This window comes from Pseudochaenichthys georgianus, chromosome 3 (assembly GCF_902827115.2).
Source record: "Pseudochaenichthys georgianus chromosome 3, fPseGeo1.2, whole genome shotgun sequence".
In the NCBI taxonomy this organism is placed as follows: Eukaryota; Metazoa; Chordata; class Actinopteri; order Perciformes; family Channichthyidae; genus Pseudochaenichthys; species Pseudochaenichthys georgianus.
The window spans coordinates 27,500,277-27,519,710 of record NC_047505.1 but is presented as its reverse complement, the minus strand read 5'-3'; the positions used below and the strand labels follow the sequence as shown (position 1 = coordinate 27,519,710).

The 19,434-nt window shown below is 39.3% G+C and overlaps 1 protein-coding gene across 2 annotated transcripts; it reads right to left on the bottom strand.

Moving 5' to 3' along the window:
- Nucleotides 1–2,998: 2,998 nt before the first annotated feature.
- rbms1a (RNA binding motif, single stranded interacting protein 1a) lies at nt 2,999–17,736 on the bottom strand. 2 transcript variants are annotated; one of them, XM_034108436.2, is made up of 14 exons: nt 17,335–17,736; nt 15,185–15,327; nt 13,775–13,833; nt 12,519–12,610; nt 11,065–11,222; nt 10,439–10,518; nt 10,225–10,325; nt 9,740–9,789; nt 9,551–9,641; nt 6,234–6,281; nt 5,345–5,446; nt 3,960–4,028; nt 3,578–3,672; nt 2,999–3,267 (listed from the first exon to the last, which is right to left on the bottom strand). In XM_034108436.2, exons 1-13 carry the CDS (start codon nt 17,383–17,385, stop codon nt 3,604–3,606), a joined length of 1,113 nt encoding a protein of 370 aa, XP_033964327.1. In that variant the 5' UTR covers nt 17,386–17,736; the 3' UTR covers nt 2,999–3,267; nt 3,578–3,603. The 2 variants fall into 2 exon arrangements, with proteins under 2 accessions (XP_033964327.1, XP_033964321.1); XM_034108430.2 differs by having other exon boundaries at nt 3,598–3,672; nt 17,335–17,734.
- Nucleotides 17,737–19,434: the final 1,698 nt, after the last annotated feature.

The following is a 19,434-nucleotide window of genomic DNA, read 5'->3' as shown; positions in this document are numbered from 1 at the left end:
CTTTAGAAATCATAACGTGTTGAATTGCTAGCGTGTATCACACTAAATGAAGGATATTGGATACCAGAACCAGGCCTCCCCTCTTAATGTCTGTGCCCCCAGTCTGACCTTGGGTCTTCTCAAGGGATCAGTGCCATGTGTCCCCTCAGCTGTGGAGAATTAAAAGAGAGACAGGGTGGATGAGAGGAAAGAGCGAGGGACTCCACTTGGCATGTATCTTATGTTCAAAGGCTTGATGCCCTTACAATAGGCATTTGATTGACATGTGTGTATGCTGCATATGAGTATTCCTGGAGTTTGGACTGAATGGGTGGTGTGTTGGGGGGTTTCAGAGGGTGTAATGGCTAATCTTGATCCCTTTGACTGGTCAGAGTTGGGGGCATGGTGCCTTTATGTCTCTGGGATCAGCTGCGCTAAGTCTGAGCTTAAGGCGGGAGATCCGGTGTGAGAGTGAAACTACAAAGGCTGTGTGCCTAAAATAGTGCAGGACGGGCAGGTGCATGAACACACACATGTTGCTCATCTGATCCGTCATAAGTTGCACACATGTGATCAGACATTTGAAAGATATCCAGGCTTAAACATTAGTTCTGGTTTCAAATATGCTGGACAGCTTTGCCTAACAGTGCCCTCTGTTGCCAGGTAATCAGTACAACCCATTTATCATTACAAATACATGACGGTGACTTTAAAGGCGTCTTGTTGATATTTATTACATGCTCAGAGGATTTTAGGTTGTTGGAGCCAGTAACTCTTTGTTTGAATCAATATGTTCTTGTTTTACTGTTTATTGTGGCTTATTTAAAAGTGGTACATTCATTTCCAGTTTGAAGAGGCACATAAATGATTTAACACGTGAAGATCAATTTTCTACAAATCAGCATGTAAAAAAAAAAGAAAAAAGAAAATAAGGTTTACCAATACTCTGGAGTGAGCCAATTCTGATCTCTTGAGAATTTGTTTGTATTTATTACAAACTTGAGATGCAGAGATTTAAAGTTGGAAGCTCCTGGAAGAGGAGAATACATTTTGAGATGCATTATATTACATTACATTACATTTAGCTGACGCTTTTATCCAAAGCGACTTACAATAAGTGCGTTCGACCAACAAAATACAAACTTGAAGAAAACAGAATCATAAAGTACATCAGGCTTCATAGAGCAAAAACATTTCAAGTGCTACTCAGCTGGCTTTAGGTAAGCCAGTCCTTTATTAGTATATAAGTGCTTTGTTAATAGTTCTATCGCTCTAAGTGGAGTCAAAAGAGATGAGTTTTCAGTCTGCGCCGGAAGGTGTGTATCTGCTTACACATTATAGAAAAGTGAAGGCTTTATTTAGCTTTAAAAACGTCAATAAAAGAGACAGAGTCGCATCTGAGAAAGAGAAGAGCATTTTATTCAGCACTGTTTTTATTCCAATGTTTCAAAGGAGAGAGGAAGGAGAAGATTGTTTGAGAATCAGTTGAAAGTGACAGGGGAGGCAATGAGGATAACATGTACAATTCTTTTTTTTTCATTTTAACATTTTTTCCAGCAACAAATGTTCAGAATGGGAAAGTTCACGCAGTAAAAACAGGTAACTGCTTGTGTTTTCCTAAAGTGAGCATTTACTGTTACAGTACTATCGGGGGATCTGACCCGATGTAATCAGGGAAAGCACCGCGACCATACAGATTTACCATTTTTCTTGTCTTATAGAAGTGTAAAAAAAAGCAAAGCAAACTCACTCACTTATTTTTCACTTTTGGCCCTGAATGCATATAATTTACAATTTTAAATCTGAACAAGCGCATCTAGATTTGAGATCCAAACCGTTTTGCATGTACACTGTTCTGCTGCTGTATACCAAATATTGGGTATATCTCAGCATTACTTTTGGAGAACTTTACAGTAGTAGTGTAACCAACTCTTAAATGAAAAAGAGAAAATGTAAGGGAAAGCGGTGAGTCATCTAAGATGTTTCTAGAATGGCAAAGGCAGAAGAATGTACAAAATAAATGCACGTAGCCTGCATGTATTTGTTTCAAGCCCATTGTAAACCAACTATTTCAACGAGAAGCTAGTAGGCTAGTTGTCTTACATTGAATCTCTATAAAGGAGCCTCCTAACCGAACAACGCTCATCATGTTAAGAACAAAAACACGGGAACAGAAGCAGTGACAAACGAAGAGGAAACAAAGCACAATGTTTCTTTGCAGTTCAGGAAGAGAAACGCTGCATGTGGGAGACAAACGGGCAGAAGTCCTATAGCCAGCTCCTGAGCGTGGCTTTGTTCTGCTTCGTCCACTCTGGTGAACAACGGGGCTTTACCTGCAAACCCCACAACACCAGCAGACTGCGGCAGAACCATGAGGTAGATCACTGGTCAAATTGACCACGAGAGAAAAAAAAACCCTCCTAAAAGATGTCCATTGGGTGTAAAACTTGTAATTTCATAAAAGTTCTGCTCTTTTTTTTCAGTCACGTCTTGAAGATTTTTTTTTAAAAAAGGATAGAGGGAAAATAAGGAATTACCTTGCTTTTTTTCTCAGTATTGCCTTGGGACTCTCAATGTTTTATTGCTACCAGAAGACTAGATAGCGAAACACTCAATGGAAATCTCCATAATTTCACACACACGTTTGTTCAATCAGAAATATGACACCTGATTAAGTTTGATGAAAAAATGTTAGAGAATGTTTGATGTGGCGTAAGGAAGGCACCTTTTCCAATAATAAATTCATAAATTTCCTAATGAAATGGTCACCTGTATCAGCTGTCATTGCAGTTGAACATGAATTGATTTTGTGAGCTATTCTGTGGCAAGATAAATATTCTTTAAACTTCAGTGCAAACAAGGTTTTGCAAGTTTTTCATATATCACAAATAAAGGAATTATAAAATCATAGAAACCTTGGAGGGGGGGGGGAACTATCTCAATCTCATGCATGTTTAATATCACATCATACTGGGGTAGGAGTGAAGAGGGGGAGGTTAAGTGTGGGGGGGGGGGGGGGGGGGTCCTCTGGCATTTGTTTGAGAATCCTTGAAAAAGAGAAAAAGAAGAGCATGTTGTTTCTTATCAAAATAAATCTTTTCTTTCTTCTTCTGTGATTAGCCAACTGTTTGAGTCCATTTACACTGTCCTCAATTTCCAACACAAACATTGGGGCTGTGCAAAAAAGTTCCTGTATCTGGTCCAATCAGAGAAGGCGGTGACTGTTACCACGGTGATGTCATCGGCAACCTCCCACCTGCCCTCTGGCTCACAGAGCAGCAATCTAGCCTGATAATAAACACAGTAAGCAAAGGCATTGATATTAAACCATAAACTAATATCAGCAACAGTGGGATCTTGCTATCATTGACCGACAAATGCACCCTGTATAAATTATATAACTTTTTAACAAATTGTAAACCCAGAAATTATTGGTATTCATGTCTTTAAACAAATGTATAAAGACGTGAATAAAGCAGGTACTTATAGTCAATTAAACTGTTGGCGTCTTATTATATTGTGCTACCAAAACTGGTATTAGGAGGCAGTGATGTTGCTGAAACAAACATTGTGCTTGGGTTAACGTCAGCTTGCTTACATTCAGAAGCTCCAGCGTACCTGTGGTTACTTGCCGAGTTGACTGTAGGGAGACGAGTTGTTGGAAGAATCCACTTGTTGCGGCGTGCCGTTTTCCTGAAAAGCAAAAACAGCATCTCTCATTTAGAGCGTGATAATAGCTGTCTTCACGGTGTTTGCACTGAGATAATTGATAGTTTTACAGGACTAACTCTACAAAAACAACTCAATGCTGTATGACTCCCTATTTGATTGCATAAGATATGGGATTGGAGTGGCATGGGCTGGAGTAATATCCTGTAACAATTTTTGTTGAAGATTTAATGACAGTTTAATGGACACCAGGTGGAAACGGGAGTGTTTTGAATGAAAAGCTGAATGAGACAAAGAAACATTAAACTTACAGCTGCTGCCTGCATGGGCGGATACTGAGGCATGTATGCTCCCTGGACACCAGGGTTGGCCGACATATACTGAAAGATAAGAAAACAATGAATACATCTCAATTAGTAAATGGTATTACATTTCGTCCAAACTGAAATACTTGTTAAACAGGCATCTTGTGTTACTCAACATGAAAAGAAAAGACATAAGAAAGCTGAAACCACAGAAACTAAAAAAATAATAATAATAATCATCATCATGTACATAGAGATAATACATTCCTAGTGAGGATTCAAGAAAGTTATAAAAGAAAATTAGGTACAACTACGGTACATGAAAGTGTGAAAAAATCTGTTTCAAGTTTAATTATAAAAAGGTACCGTACTTTTCGGACTATAAGCCGCGACTTTTCCCCCCCATTTTTTTTGTACAGCTAACGGCCACTAGGGAACCTCCTAAATCTATGGATTTTACAGGTAAAATTAACCACCTTTAACACTATGGGCTCTATGACCGGTCCGCGCCCGCCACCTTTAAGCGGCGGGCTCCAGCAGGAAAAGCTGGAGGCCGGAAAAGAGTGAGACAGGTAGCGCGCCAAAGTAAAAGTGGAACCGCGAGACAGAACGAGAGCAAGACAGACGGACAATTTAGCTGCTGCGGCTTATATGCAGGTGCGCTTTATAGTCCGAAAAGTACGGTATAAGGAAAGGAATTCCATAGTTTGGGACCGTTTCAGTAATTTTTTAGGCATTGAGAAGAAATGTTGCTTTACATATAGCATTAAGTATTTTAGAGGGGGCTGTATTCATCTAATATGTCCTGCACATATAAGTGCCCAGCCCAAACAAACTTATAAGATAAATAAAATGTTCATATATCAATATACATTTTATTTTATTCAGATAATGGTGCAGATCTTAAATTATGAGCTAATGAGCCTTAAAACATGAAATAGACTTAATCTTTAACCTCCCCTATATGACTTATAAAACAGTGTTTTTTATAAAAACTAATGTTGAGATATTTAGTAGAAACTGTGTGAAATATTCACATTTATGGTTAAATTATGCTTCACACAATACTTTACATTGTAATTGTTTTTAATTAGACAATATGCTTGTAATTTAACATACCATATTGAGTGTCATGCACATTTCACTGTAATTTAAAAATAATATAATACAATAAATGAATAATGCAAAATAAAGATTTCACCGCACTGATCCAGGGAAGTCCATGCAAAATGTCCACTGTTCAACCATGTTCACAAGTCTGTGTCTAGTCACTGTTATACACAGATTGCATGAATTGAAACCAACATGTTTCCCAAATAGCTGTGAGTGTTTTGTATTTAATTATACTTTACAGGTTTAATTTGATTAGTGCTGTGTGATTTTCCACTCACCGCTCCAGAGTTTCCCAGTGACAGCTGGCCCATCTGCTGAGTAATCATGGCTGAAGGGTGCAGTGACATGGAGGGATCCACAGAGGGAGACATCACAGCAGCCTGTAATACAAACCAGCTGAACCTTCAGCGCACATCACATGATTCTGCACACTAAATGGACAAATTCTGATGAAATACCTGATAAAATAGAAAGCACAGGATGCAACAACAATGACAGGCAGTGTGTGTGTTGAGTATTACACACGTCACTGTTTAAAACCTAGTCTGAATAGATATGTTACAGCACATATGCAGCATTAACGCTGTTGCGATATATTACTCTGAGGTTAACATGAAGTATTTGACGCTCCAGGGTTACAGGATGAAAATATGTAAAAGGAGTGAAGTTGCCAGCGCTAGTCTGTTTTCAGATGTGGTATATTCCTTTAAACATGACGCCTTTAGGGAATAGTCCATACAAAGTGGGGGAGGGGGGAGATCAGCAGAGACACTTGTTCCACTGGAAACCATCTGTTGGAAGAGTCAAAGAGTCACAAGACTGTCTCTGCTCCAGGCATTTCCTGCTGGATCCAGAGAAAGGCGGGGGGAGGGGGGGCGGTGGTGGCTGAATGTCTTTTTAGTTGTTCCCATTTTTCTTCCATATACACTCAAACACACATACAACGTTTAATACACAGTGGCTATTTCCCAGAACTGGCATCAGCTCTGGCCTTTTCCTACATTTGGGGACATTTTAGATGATGTTGGTTTTATTGTGTCAGCAGAACGGTCTAATTAAAGTAACACTCTGCGCTCAGAGCTGCAGCGGCGCCACACACCCATTTCCTGTACACAGAATAGGAGGTGGTCTATACAAAGAAAAGGGCAAATGCCGTTGTTAACTTACCGGGTGTTGCATGATATATGGTTGATGTACCCAAGAATGACTCTGTACCTAATGGAGGATCAGACAGGAAGGGAGAGGCAGAACAAGAGACAGATGGAAAATAAGAGTTATTGACCTGTCTGGAATTAAACTTTTATGTTACAAACGAACTTAACAATCCTAATAACCCTTGTTTTCCGCCAAAAATAACTCTAAATGTAACATTTGATTGAAATAGCATATACTGTATCCATCCATCCACTATTTCTGCTCAGGGACCTTAATCAGCTATGTAAATCCAGAAATAGTGTTCAGCTTTTGATCGAAAACTTAAACTGCCCTATCATCCTACTTGGTGTTGTCAGAGATCATACTGGACATGAAGGGAACCTGCAGGGGAGAACCTTCCCCTTTATCTAAGTGAAAAGGTGAACCTTTGTGAGACGTCGATACTAGTTACAGGGTTCATACACTTTTTCACCAATGATTTTCAATGACTTTTCCATGACTTCTCAATGACCTTTACCTCATTTTCCACGACCAAAAAAAAATTACCACTGAAAATGGTTTATTTGAACATGGAACAGGAAAATAAGGTCTGCATATGAAACATGTAGTGCCTATCTAAAACAAATCAAATAGTAGGCTTACTAGCTTCTACACGCTAAAGCAACTGTAGTCAGGGAGGCAAAGTCATCAGGTATGAAAAAGGTGACAAGGACCCGACCCCTGACCCCCTGAAAGCAGCAGTGTCAATAATAACAGAAACGCCAAAGAGTCACATCTAATAGAAATATATAAAAGCATTTATTTTAATTGTGTAGCAGTCAGTTTATAATTTTGGCAGCACTGTTGAGCATTTTGGAAATGTATTGTCATGCCTCTGTGCAAGGCTTAGTCTTTCTATCTTTATAGCCACTGGTGTAAAGTAACTAAGTTCATAAACTCAAGTACTATACGTGGGTACAATTTTGAGATACTTGTACTTTATTTAAGTATTTCAATGTTTTGCTACTTTGTACTTCTACTCCTCTACAGTTCAGAGGTACATGGTGTACTTCTACTCCTCTACAGTTCAGAGGTACATGGTGTACTTCTTCTCCTCCTCTACAGTTCAGAGGTACATGGTGTACTTCTACTCCACTACAGTTCAGAGGTACATGGTGTACTTCTACTCCTCTACAGTTCAGAGGTACATGGTGTACTTCTACTCCTCTACAGTTCAGAGGTACATGGTGTACTTCTTCTCCTCCTCTACAGTTCAGAGGTACATGGTGTACTTCTACTCCACTACAGTTCAGAGGTACATGGTGTACTTTTCCTGCACCTCCATGTATTTAATACCTTTAGTTACTCTACAGATAAGGATGAATGATGTGAAATCTAATCAAGTGTTAAATCAGACTTTAGTTCCACCTGGAGTAAATTCACAAGCTACCCTGCAGTATACAAAGTCATTCAAACTAGCTGCACCTTTACCAGCTTTGAGAACACTTTCATGATCAATCATTATAAAACATATCATATATATTATTCTGAAATGGACCAATCTGCACAACGACTACTTTTACTGTCGCTACTTTCACTATATTTTGATGATAATACTTTTGTACTTTTACTTGAGTAACATTTTGAATGCAGGACTTTTACTGTAACAGAGTATTCCTTCACTCTGGTACTTCTACTTTTACTCAAGTACAAGATCTGAGTACTTCTACTTCTATTTTTACTACAAGATCAGAGTACTTCTACTTTTACTCAAGTACAAGATCTGAATACTTCTACTTTTACTCAAGTATAAGATCTGAGTACTTTTACTTCTATTTTTACTACAAGATCAGAGTACTTCTACTTTTACTCAAGTACAAGACCCGAGTACTTCTACTTTTACTTATCTGAGTACTTCTACTTTAACTCAAGTACAAGATCTGAGTACTTCTACTTTTACTCAAGTACAAGATCTGAGTACTTCTACTTTTAAGAACAACATCTGAGTACTTCTACTTTTAATCAAGTACAAGATCTGAGTACTTCTACTTTTACTCTAGCACAATATCTATACTTATACCACCTCCGTTTATAGCCTATGAAAAAAACTATTAGAAAACGAAGGCTAAAGCTAACGGAGGCAGATAGTGACAATGTATGCTAGCTAGCTAGCTCAACGATTCCTTAAATGATATTGTGACAGAAAAACGTTTCAGTTCACATCACGCTCTGCCGCTCTGCTCTGAACACCTGAACGACCCGTTCTAACAGCTGTTCACCAGCAGTGCAGTCTGTGCCACAGTGACTCCGCACAGTTACTGTTAACGAACGCACCGTAGCTAATGTAGCTGACCCTCATCCCAGAGCAGCATAGATCAGCCGACAGGCAGGAAGACTCGAGCACACAGCTCGCGCTTCATATATTAAAAAATAACACCATGCGCGTCATGATGGCACATAACAGCTCGCGACCGCAGATTATTTCGGCGATTAGATAACATGTAAATTATATTTGACGCAACTTTAGTTACATTGTTTTCCATAAGTTTTCCAGGGCCTGGAATTTGCATTTTGAATTTCCATGACTTTTCCAGGTTTTCAATGACCGTACGAACCCTGTAGATATGGATTGGTATGAAAAACTCCTGCCTCAAACACAAGACAGCTCATACAGTAAGTGTTCACAGAACCAGAGGCCTTGAGGTGCCAGGTCGAGGATCGAACCTGCAGGTGTTTCATTAAATGTAAGGGCATTTCCAACCGCACAAAGAGAACCTCTGAGCTTATTACTAAGAGCTAAATACCAAGTATCCACATGACAGGAAAGTCTAGCAGAAAGGCTTTGAAGACAGGTCCAAAACACGTCGATGATTTACCTGAAGAACACCTGGTGAGGGCTCTATTCTAAAGTGCTTCATCACTTGTGCACATTTATTACAAGCAAGGATCTTGTTTCTGGAAAGTATTGAGTCCATACGAATTATTACAAAACATTGAGCAACATCCCAATTTAGGGAAAATGTGACTCAGAGAAGATGTACCTGCTGCAAATATGAGGTTATTTTGCCCACTTTACTCTAGAAGTGTCATATTACATGATTTCTGGTTTACCAAACTCTTCCATTTTTAAAGGATTTGAATATAAATCCACAGGCAATCTGAGCTGCCACAGTTTGCAGTGGCCCAGGGCAGCTTTAACACCTATTGTTATATCTAAAGCACTTGTACAACCCACACACAAGCAAAGAATAAACTATAAGCCACATATACAAACCGATACATCAAATGCAAAGAGAAGGTGAAGAGAGAAAGAGGATATCAATTCAGTTAGTCAGGATCTTCTGCAGTACCTGGTAAGCAGAGACTGGAGACATGTAGGGAGACATCGCCGGCTGCACAGCCATTATCCTGTTGCTCACTGGATATGGAGAAGGATAATACCTAGGAAACACACAGTATTTCAAATGAAAGCTCAGCTAATATTTATTTAGTTAAAAAGGTAAATGGTGCCATGACCTGCTACATGTAATGTGACTTACCCATTCTGTATAGCTGCTGAGGAGGGGTCATAGGTAAGAGTCATTTGACCCTAAGGTAAGGAAATAAACAATAATTAGAAGTTAGATATGTGTATGTTACTACTATATTATCAAAATACGAAACAAATCAGTGCCTCTGAACAATTTATTAGTTATAATGGGTTTAGATGGGAGCAAGTTAAGGAAATATGTCTTTTGATTTATCATTTATCATTTTTTATACTGTACAATTCCGAGGAAATTGCTCATAATTTGGTGTGCAGATGTAAAAACACCATAACTGTTATCACTATCTTGACATTCTTCACAATGTATCCTGGAAAAGAACAAGATTTACTATTTGTGCCGCTATTTTTTCATGTGTATCCAGTGACTTTATTTATTCTGTAGTAGACAACTAAGGGGATAAGATTTGATTGTAAAAAGACTTGCATAATAAAAAAATACAACAATAACAACTAAAAAGTATTAAAGCAGATACATACTAGTCTGAGATCTCCTGTCTGTCCATTGGGAATAAACCCGCTGTGCGCATGTTTCTTCCTCTGACTGTCTGCAAACTTACACAGCAAGGGCTGAGAGGGAGCTGGGGGCAAAGCACGAATAAACAACAAATTAACCGTCACTCAGAAATCCATCACCAGCACTCGCCGTTTTCATCTGAGCAAGAGTGAACAGAAACGTGAAATTCTTTCCTACCCATAGCTCCAGAAGCGATCTTGATAAACTTTCCATTGAAGTGGGAGATGACGGCATTACACTGCTCTGTGGTGTCCATCCTGACAGTGGAGAAATATAAAGCAATGAATCATCACAAAATCACACAGGGACGATCTACTGGGAATTTCTATTGTGAGGAGTGACACAAAATGGGATAGTTTGAGAATAATTGTTCCTCCTCATTTAATGCCATTTCTCATTCAATTATGAATGACAAACCATGGTAGACGAAGATTCACAAATGGCTGTGTGTATATGAATTGAGACAGGAGGTAATATTATTTTTCATTTGCATTGAAATGTAAGATGCTGTGAGAGAATGACGTCAACAGAAACGTCAATACAAACACAACCTTCATGTGTATTAATATGTACACTGTTTGCTATCATTAACTCACTGACAGCAGTGTAAAAACAGAAGTCCTACAGTCAACAGGGCCGACTTCCAGAACAGCTTATACAGTAATACGTTTGACTGTCAAGTGCATGAACAGTAGCTACATGGAGCCATTGCGGCACTTAATGCAATCATCATCACAAGTTTATAATCAAGCTGAACGATTTTTTTCTACAACTGATTTAATATTCAATCTTCTGTGACTGACCTGGCAAAGCCCACGCCTCGGCTGTTGCCGCTGTAGTCTCGGAGGATCCGTGTGGAGACTACCTGGCCGAAGGGCTGCAGCATGTTCTCCAACTCTTTCTCGTCCACAGAGAGAGGCAGGTTGGAAATGTACAGATTAGTGGGGTCCTGCTCCTGTTGCTGCTCACAGAAAAGAAGATGGAAAATAAGACGTTCATTACATGTCATGTGTTTTATAGTATATTTCGTATTTGACCTGAGAGCATGCTGAAATACAAAAACAATTACTCATGAAGGAGACTCATTTGCAATAAATATATATGCTAATAAACTAGAGATTATGGTGGTTGTGTGCTATTTCCTCATTGACACATTAAATACTGATGGATGTTTATTGTCTGTATGGAACATGGTTTGTTATTTAGCTTTAAGGGTCAAAAGAAGACATTACTTTGAACAAACATTAATGAGCTCTCCTGTGTGCACACCCACCCACAAATACACACTTCATCTGAGCTGAGCAGCAGCTCAGCGCCTGTACGGTCTTCCCTAGAAACAGCAGGAGAGCAGCGTAGCCTAGCTACCACAACACACAAACTGTGCTCTGCGTGTTTGTTCCGAACAAAGCAGCGAGATGCAGGTCCCCCGAGAGCACCTTTCATCAATGAACTCTCAACCATGAGTTTAAGCACAACCACACAGGCCTGGCTGGGAAAGGGACTGAAGGAAATTAACTGATTCAATTTCCACTGCTCTCCACTATGACATAAATCACACATGTGATGCAGAAAAACCCTGTTTGGGATCTAAAGATATTTTGGAAAAATGAAAAACTGGTTACTTTGAATTAGTCACAGAGGATCAAGAATGGCTTACAGCAGCAGTACTGTTGCTACAGTGCTTCGCTGCAGAAATGCCTACATCAGTATGCATGAACGATAATTGTTAACACTCAGTGACATAGTAATAATACTGGTAAAAACATCTCTACACTCTCTACAGCCAAGCCTAAGCAGGAGGGTGTGTTAGTGTGTGGGCTAGTGGTCCTGTGTCACACTGACTGACAGGTTATTTGGCAGGGAGGGATGTGACATCTGGTTTCTACAGTGAAAGTAAATGGGGTCACGGGAAGAACAGCTTGTCAGCTGAGGTCACGTGACCAGTCTAATGTCAGACTCTAACAAACACCGGACACACACACACACACACACACACACACACACACACACACACACACACACACACACACACACACACACACACACACACACACACACACACACACACACACACACACACACACACACACACACACACACACACACACACACACACACACACACACACACACACACACACACACACACACACACACACACACACACACACACACACACACACACACACACACACACACACACACACACACACACACACACACACACACACACACACACACACACACACACACCTCACCTTGGCCATCTGGGCCTGTATGCCGCTGGTCTTCAGAGCATGGACTGCCTTTAAAGCTGCCCCCGGGCTGTCAAAGTCCACAAAGCCGTAACCTGTAGTCGGAAGAAGGATGGTAGTATCACCATAAATGAAAAAAGCACCATCTTTTATTCATGTTGTAATGTGTCACTATTACAGAGTAATAGATCATATTTATTAATATTTATTGTTAAGTAGTGTAAATATATAGAACATATATTTAAAATAATCAGTCACGTCAAAATTGTTATCTTAATGTCTCCTATTAAACATAAAAGACTGAATCTCTCAGTGATTTCTTAAACATTTTTGAAAAATAGTTAATCATTTTCAGTAATTATTTAATATATTCCCAAGAGTTATATAAAAAGATTGATACAACTCTCATATCTGTCTAAGAGCAACTATAAAGCTCACTAATTAACATGTTATATATTGTTGTGTTTAATCTGTACATTTCCCTTTGCTATGCACAGCGACTTCCATCAGTAAGTCAAACTATTCCTTTAAGAACCAAACTGGCACCAATGTTTAACCAGATGTACAGTATGATTTAAGAACACGTACGTTGCGTTCTTTTCCAAAGCCTACCATGATGTTTCTGATTTCTTAATGTGTTTTCCTATCACCCAGGTTTCAATTCATTTCTTTAAGTGTGAAAATATGTGTGTAGAGACTGTAAATCAGCTTGAGTTAGTTAATCCATCATAATCTGCTTTTGTTTCATTCAAATCTATGCTTTCGATGCATTGTATTGCAGAGTAGACTTTGCGAATCAAGCTACACTTTCAGCAGTGATGTCATGCAACAACACAACCAGTTTGACAAATATATAATGCTTTTAATGTTTTTTATAAATAAAAGCAGACACCTTCACAATTCATCTTGACAATGGTGAATTACCCAGCACAGGCAAAGTATCAAATTGCCGCAAAACAATATTCGTACACTATGGAGAAAAATTAAAACCAGGAGCTGCATAGAAGGTTTGGAAATTCATTCTCAAATCTAAAATCTTGTAGTATTTGTATATGGTTTACAAGTGTGCTGACATATAAGTAAATAGCATCAAAAGGTAGTTCGACATGCAAAAACCCTGGTGTGATACTTGATGAAAATAAGCTCTTGAACATGCATTGGAGATTTGGAGGACTGAAGTTATATTGCTTGCTACATTTATTTATTTTCTAAATGTGCAGCCCGGATAAGTGATGAGGAGTGGTAGTATCCTTACTGACCTTTACATTTGTTGGTTGTCTTGTCCAGGATTGCCTTTGCTGACTGAATCTTGCCATACCTGTGCACACATCAACATGCAGGTTACTTTAAACAATTATCTTCAGAAATATATAGAAGTGAGACTGGTGATATTTAGAAGGTTTCATAACCGCCTGGACTTCTTCTTGTGTATTGGTAATATCAAGTGTCTCTCTATACATATCTACAGGACATTACAGTTTAATAAAATCAAAAATAGAATACAACACAAGCAGAAAAGGAAATATTGATTGAAATACAAAATGGTCGTATTTCAGAGGCACATACTGAACATCACCGCTCTCCTTCATGTTTCCTAAAATCAAGCAAAACGAATGTTTCAGGTTTTGCTTTATCTTTGACTTTACACTAAGGTTGAACTGTGACACGGGCTGCGAGCACACACAACATACACACTGAATGCCTAGCTTACATCACCATTCAGACCTTGTTGCTATGAAAAGCACTTTCATTTCTGCTTTGTGCTGGCAAACACCATTGGGAAGATGAACAAAACACAAGCAAACAGGACACAAACAGCTGCTGCAGCTGCTGGTTACATGGGTGAATGCCTCGCTCCATATGCTTGTGATTCAGAGGGAAAGAGAGGAGACAAAACTCCACTAATTACGGCATTCACCACACTAACCACTCACAATGAAGCCTATGGTATCAGGTATCGGACATGTTCACTGACTTGCCTTTTTTTTTAAACAATCATTTTAGCAGTCTGCTTCACATACCACGGTTGAACTAAGAATTGTCCATGTGCCTGTTTAAAGGGGTATGGTGATGGGAACATTTTATGTGTCAGAATACATTATGGTTTACTAACATTTCTTTTTTAATGCCAACAATGAGGCACTAAAACGGCAGACTGTATTGTCAAATGTCAATTTAGCTATGGTCTTTTACATTTTAAATATTTCTTTTGATTCTGAACATGAACATTAAGAATAATGAAACCTATCAGAAAGAAAAACATCCGAGGAGACATTTGTTGGGATTAACCAAACCTTGTTGCAACCCAGATGAATGTTCTTTTTTTTTAACTGGACATATTTAGCATATTTCCATTACATGAAACATTCCTTTAAATAATATATATGTATATATATATATATATATATATATTTAATTATTATTACCTAATAGTTTCATTGACTTGAATTTGCAACATGAATTTCACAGCCAGTTTTACAGACTGTATTTTGGTACATATTATGGTCCTGTAAGAGACCATAATCAATTCAGGCTGGAATGACATTGGTATGTGATATATTCAGCACACTTTGACTCTTCAGCGAACTAGAATATCAATGACAAAACACTGGTGTGCACACACATTAGCATACTGGTTACGCTTATACTGTCCATGTTTGTGTACTCACTGGTGACAGAGTTTGACCAGGTCCAGGTCTGTAGTGGCGGGAGGCAGGCCACGGATGTACAGGTTGGTTTTGCTGAGCTGCTCCAGGCCTGTGCTGCTGCTGTTGCTGCTGCTGCTGGGACTGGACGGAGTCATGGGGTAGGACTGCACACAGGAAACCCACTGTTAGGAAGGGTATGGGAGCTAGAAAATCTAATTTAAACTCAGGTCAACAGTGATCACAAGAACATCTCATCATCTGAGTGAAACAAAAATGCATGAGGGCACGACCAGACATTGTCATTTTATTATCATGCTGCATTAAAGGTCATCCCTTGTATTATTGTTAAGATAATGTAAACTGTTCCCCACATTAGCCAAGACAGCTAATGTCCTCCATTGTAATGGGCCAGTGACATTTCAAAGTACTGTACTTAATATTTCTATTTATTTCGGTGAGAAATGTGGAATACACATAATAATTTTGTATGTTTATAACAAAAAACACATGCTGAGCTTAAAATAGAAGGCAGTGCTTTAATAATTAACTACAGTCATGTATTGATACCTGAGATTAGCAGCAGACCTATGGGTCAAAACATATAATGTTATCATTTTTCTTTTACTGTGATGAGAGTAATTCTAAAGCATCTGAATACTTATTTTGTCGGTGTTTGAGTGGTAGCGGAGTTTGACTTTTAAGCTCAAGGATGGTGTAAAAAGGTAGTAAACCATAGCATATAACAAATACCTAATCTTGTATGTGGGCCTTTGTGAATCACAAAGTGATTAAATCTGCGTTCACGTCGTACATCCTGCAATAGTGTTTATCACAAGCCTACAGTTTTCTTCATACTTGTGAGCCAAATCATGCAAAGCATTTCCTTCCCCTTACTCATTCATTAAAATAGCTCCCAGCCACCCCAAACCCACTCCAGATCAGATCAAAGACAAAGCATGGCAGAATCGCACCATCTGTCCATAACCAAAGGACAATCCACTCCAAGAGCCAAAGCCAGGGATGGATACAACTACAGCCATGCCAACAGGAATCACTGAGATATCCTTCCACGGTCATTTGATGGATAAATGTTCACGGCAGCTTCTTTTATAGATGAAATATTGATCACTGTGGCAGTAACCATCGGCCTGTTGTGTCTCCAAGCAGAGGCCTTACATTTTTCTTGGTGTGCAATTACAATGCTAACTGTGTTTGAGACCATCAAGGGTTCACATCAGTCCTCAGAGACAGTACGCCTACTCCATTAGAGGGCAGCTACATTGGTACATTTCACAGAGGCATCATCACACCTTATAGCAGACTAAACCTGCATTACGCCTACACTTAAAACTCATGTTCCGCTTCCCTGCAGGGTTTCATATGTGGCTGGTTTCAGATTGCTGCCCTCAAAGTCATATACTGTGCCTTCTGATGAATACATATTTCAGTTTCAGCTGATATTTGGGATCTCATAAAAGCTGCAGGCTCCATCCAATTAATCTGAAACAAGGCTCACATTATCACCATCAGAGGTGAGAATAGCAGCTGCTTCCCACCTCTGTGCCTGCTTGCTTTCTATTCCCATCTTCCATCTGAATTTCGAGGATGTGATGGGAAAGCAAAGGGCCACAACCCTGAATTACCTTTTTGTTCACCTGAGAGGTCAAAACGACAATGCAGGCAGCACAGTTGACCCCAGCAGATTGACATACATACATTACACTCTCCCTCTCTCATTGGATTCACCCAGAATGCATTCATCTATAAAATGGACTACAATAACCGTCATGCATATTGACCAGAGGGGGTGAGTGACTGGGCAAACAAGGTTATATGGACACAATAATGAAAGTATCGGTTGTAGAGCTATGGATGGGGTCAGCAGCTGGTTTTATCTCTCCCTTCAGCCTATCAGAGGATCAGCTTCCCGTTTGACATGTCTATATATTTTTTCCTATATAATTTCATTAATTTAGAACTAAAATTACGAGATGTACCCGCATTTGTGCTATATGAAAGCCATAAATGATTTCCAATGTCATCTATATCAGTCTGTACATTCAAATGTTGCCTCTCGAGTAGGGGGGGAGTGTAGGGGGGTTGGGAGGAAGAAAAAAAATACATACAAATAATTATAATAAAATAAACCGACGTGTGTGTTTGTGGCCTACCTGTTTGCGAGGGGCTGCCTTCAGCGGGTTGCCTGTGTTTGCAAAGATCATCCTGGAGGTTACAGATGGGATATTTTTTAATTTCCCAATAAGAAAATCGCAACGAGCAGCCACTAGAGACGGAATCCGAGCCGTGTACGAAGCCTGTGAAATAGCCAGTCGGTTTTAAAACATCCGCATACTGAAAGGGCTGATTAAGAGTAAAAAATAAAGCCTTGGTCCTGCATAAGTATACTGACACATCTATACAGTCAGATGCACACCAGGCGATGGACCAAGCCTTCGGTCCGGTTCATTGATCTACGACGTCCTGCTGCAGACCGCTCGGCAGTCCCACCTACTACAGACCAAACCATCTCCGCCTCTGCAGGGTGTTCCACATCAAAAAAACTGCGTGGCCGCCTCTTACAAACTAGCACTAGCGGTTTGTTTTATGTAACAAAGGCACGTATAGACGTCTGGTGTCTGGGGCTTTTTTTTATAATCGCATTCAAAGTGTTTTAACGTTTGATTTGTAGGCTCACAATCAGTTGGGCTGAACACTCGTCGCCTTTCATGTTGTTGTCGTCCGCACATACCAAGCATTCTTCACCCCCTCCTCCTCCAACCACACACACACACACGCACACACACACACACACACACACACACACACACACACACACACACACACACACACACACACACACACACACACACACACACACACACACACACACACACACACACACACACACACACACACACACACACACACACACACACACACACACACACACACACACACACACACTCTCTTCCTCTTCCTACCCTTCCCCCATCCAACACACTACATGTCAGAGAATCAGGATGCAATGAAATATAAGCAGGGACTGGCCTGAGCTGGAGGTCACACTCTGCCTATATAATCCCAACTATGGGATAGAGTGAATTACTGGGGAAGAATAAAGGACACAGATTTAAAGATAACATGCCTTTTTTGTACTTAAAATAAAACTAGTTCTCTTAGGCATACTGGCCTATATATGCTCTATATACTACTACTGTATATGTATATCATGTGACGAAAGGTTTTAATGGTGAAGTAGAAACATATTGACTCATTGGCGAATATATCGATCAAAAGAGGCATTGATATTTTTCACTTTTGAGTGCATTCACAAGATTGATTTGCTTATATGCAGTTTGATAAAGTGTAAACTAAGCATTTTTGCAAACACAAATAACTCACGGTGCTTACTGATGAACAAAAACAGGAACTAAAGCTTTAAAGCTTCTGGTTGAATGTTGCTTATTAGTAGGGGTTTGCTGTCGATGGTTTAACATACGCTAACCATCTTTCTACATTTCTGATCTCACATGTTTGACCTCTAAGACCTATTTCAGTTCATCAGACACGGGCTTACAAAAAGCTTTTAGTTGTTGCACCCAGATGGAGGAACAGCCCCCTTCATTAGAGCAGGCCAACCCCCTCAATGGAATCAATCAAACCAGCTCTTTTCTTTATTCACAGCCTGTGTGCAAGTTTGTGTTTTTAGGTATTTTGCTTCGTAATTCTTATGATAGGTTGAGCCAGGGCGAGAACTGGAAGACACTAAGATCATCATCTTTTTCTCTCTCGGGATAAAGAGATTTTTAGTGTCTCTTCAAGACATGATAAACATACATTTGAAAACTTCAATAGAATAACAATCTATAAAAAAATGTAAAAACACAATAAGTTTGATCATGGATCTTATAACAATACAATGTTTCAACCGTTGTTTTGTTATTGTGTCAAACAGCAGCCTCACATATACTTAAATTAAGGACCCTAATATGAACATAATGTAAAGTATGACATATTTTATGATCAAAAATGTGAAGTGATGTACCTAATTGTACAATGTTAATGTTAGTTAATTACTCGGGGTAATTATGAACCTAACTAACTAATTAATACTCAATGCCACAGATACATTTCAGTCGATACAGCATGTATCGAGGTTGAATATGGAGTCATATGAGGACATGGTACATCTCCATCAGAAATGTATTCTTTGTGGACAATTTAAAACAATATTTAGACCTTACATTTTACAAAAAATATTATTGAGCAGT

What these genes read in the sequence shown, in the direction of transcription:
- rbms1a (XM_034108436.2), bottom strand. Translation starts at nt 17,385, where the DNA reads ATGATCTTTGCAAACACAGGCAACCCGCTGAAGGCAGCCCCTCGCAAA. An exon ending in CGAGGCGTGGGCTTTGCCAG is followed by an intron (nt 10,519 to 11,064) that starts GTCAGTCACAGA and finishes CTCCACTGTCAG; the next exon opens with GATGGACACCACAGAGCAGT. An exon ending in CTCCAGTCTCTGCTTACCAG is followed by an intron (nt 6,282 to 9,550) that starts GTACTGCAGAAG and finishes ATCCTCCATTAG; the next exon opens with GTACAGAGTCATTCTTGGGT.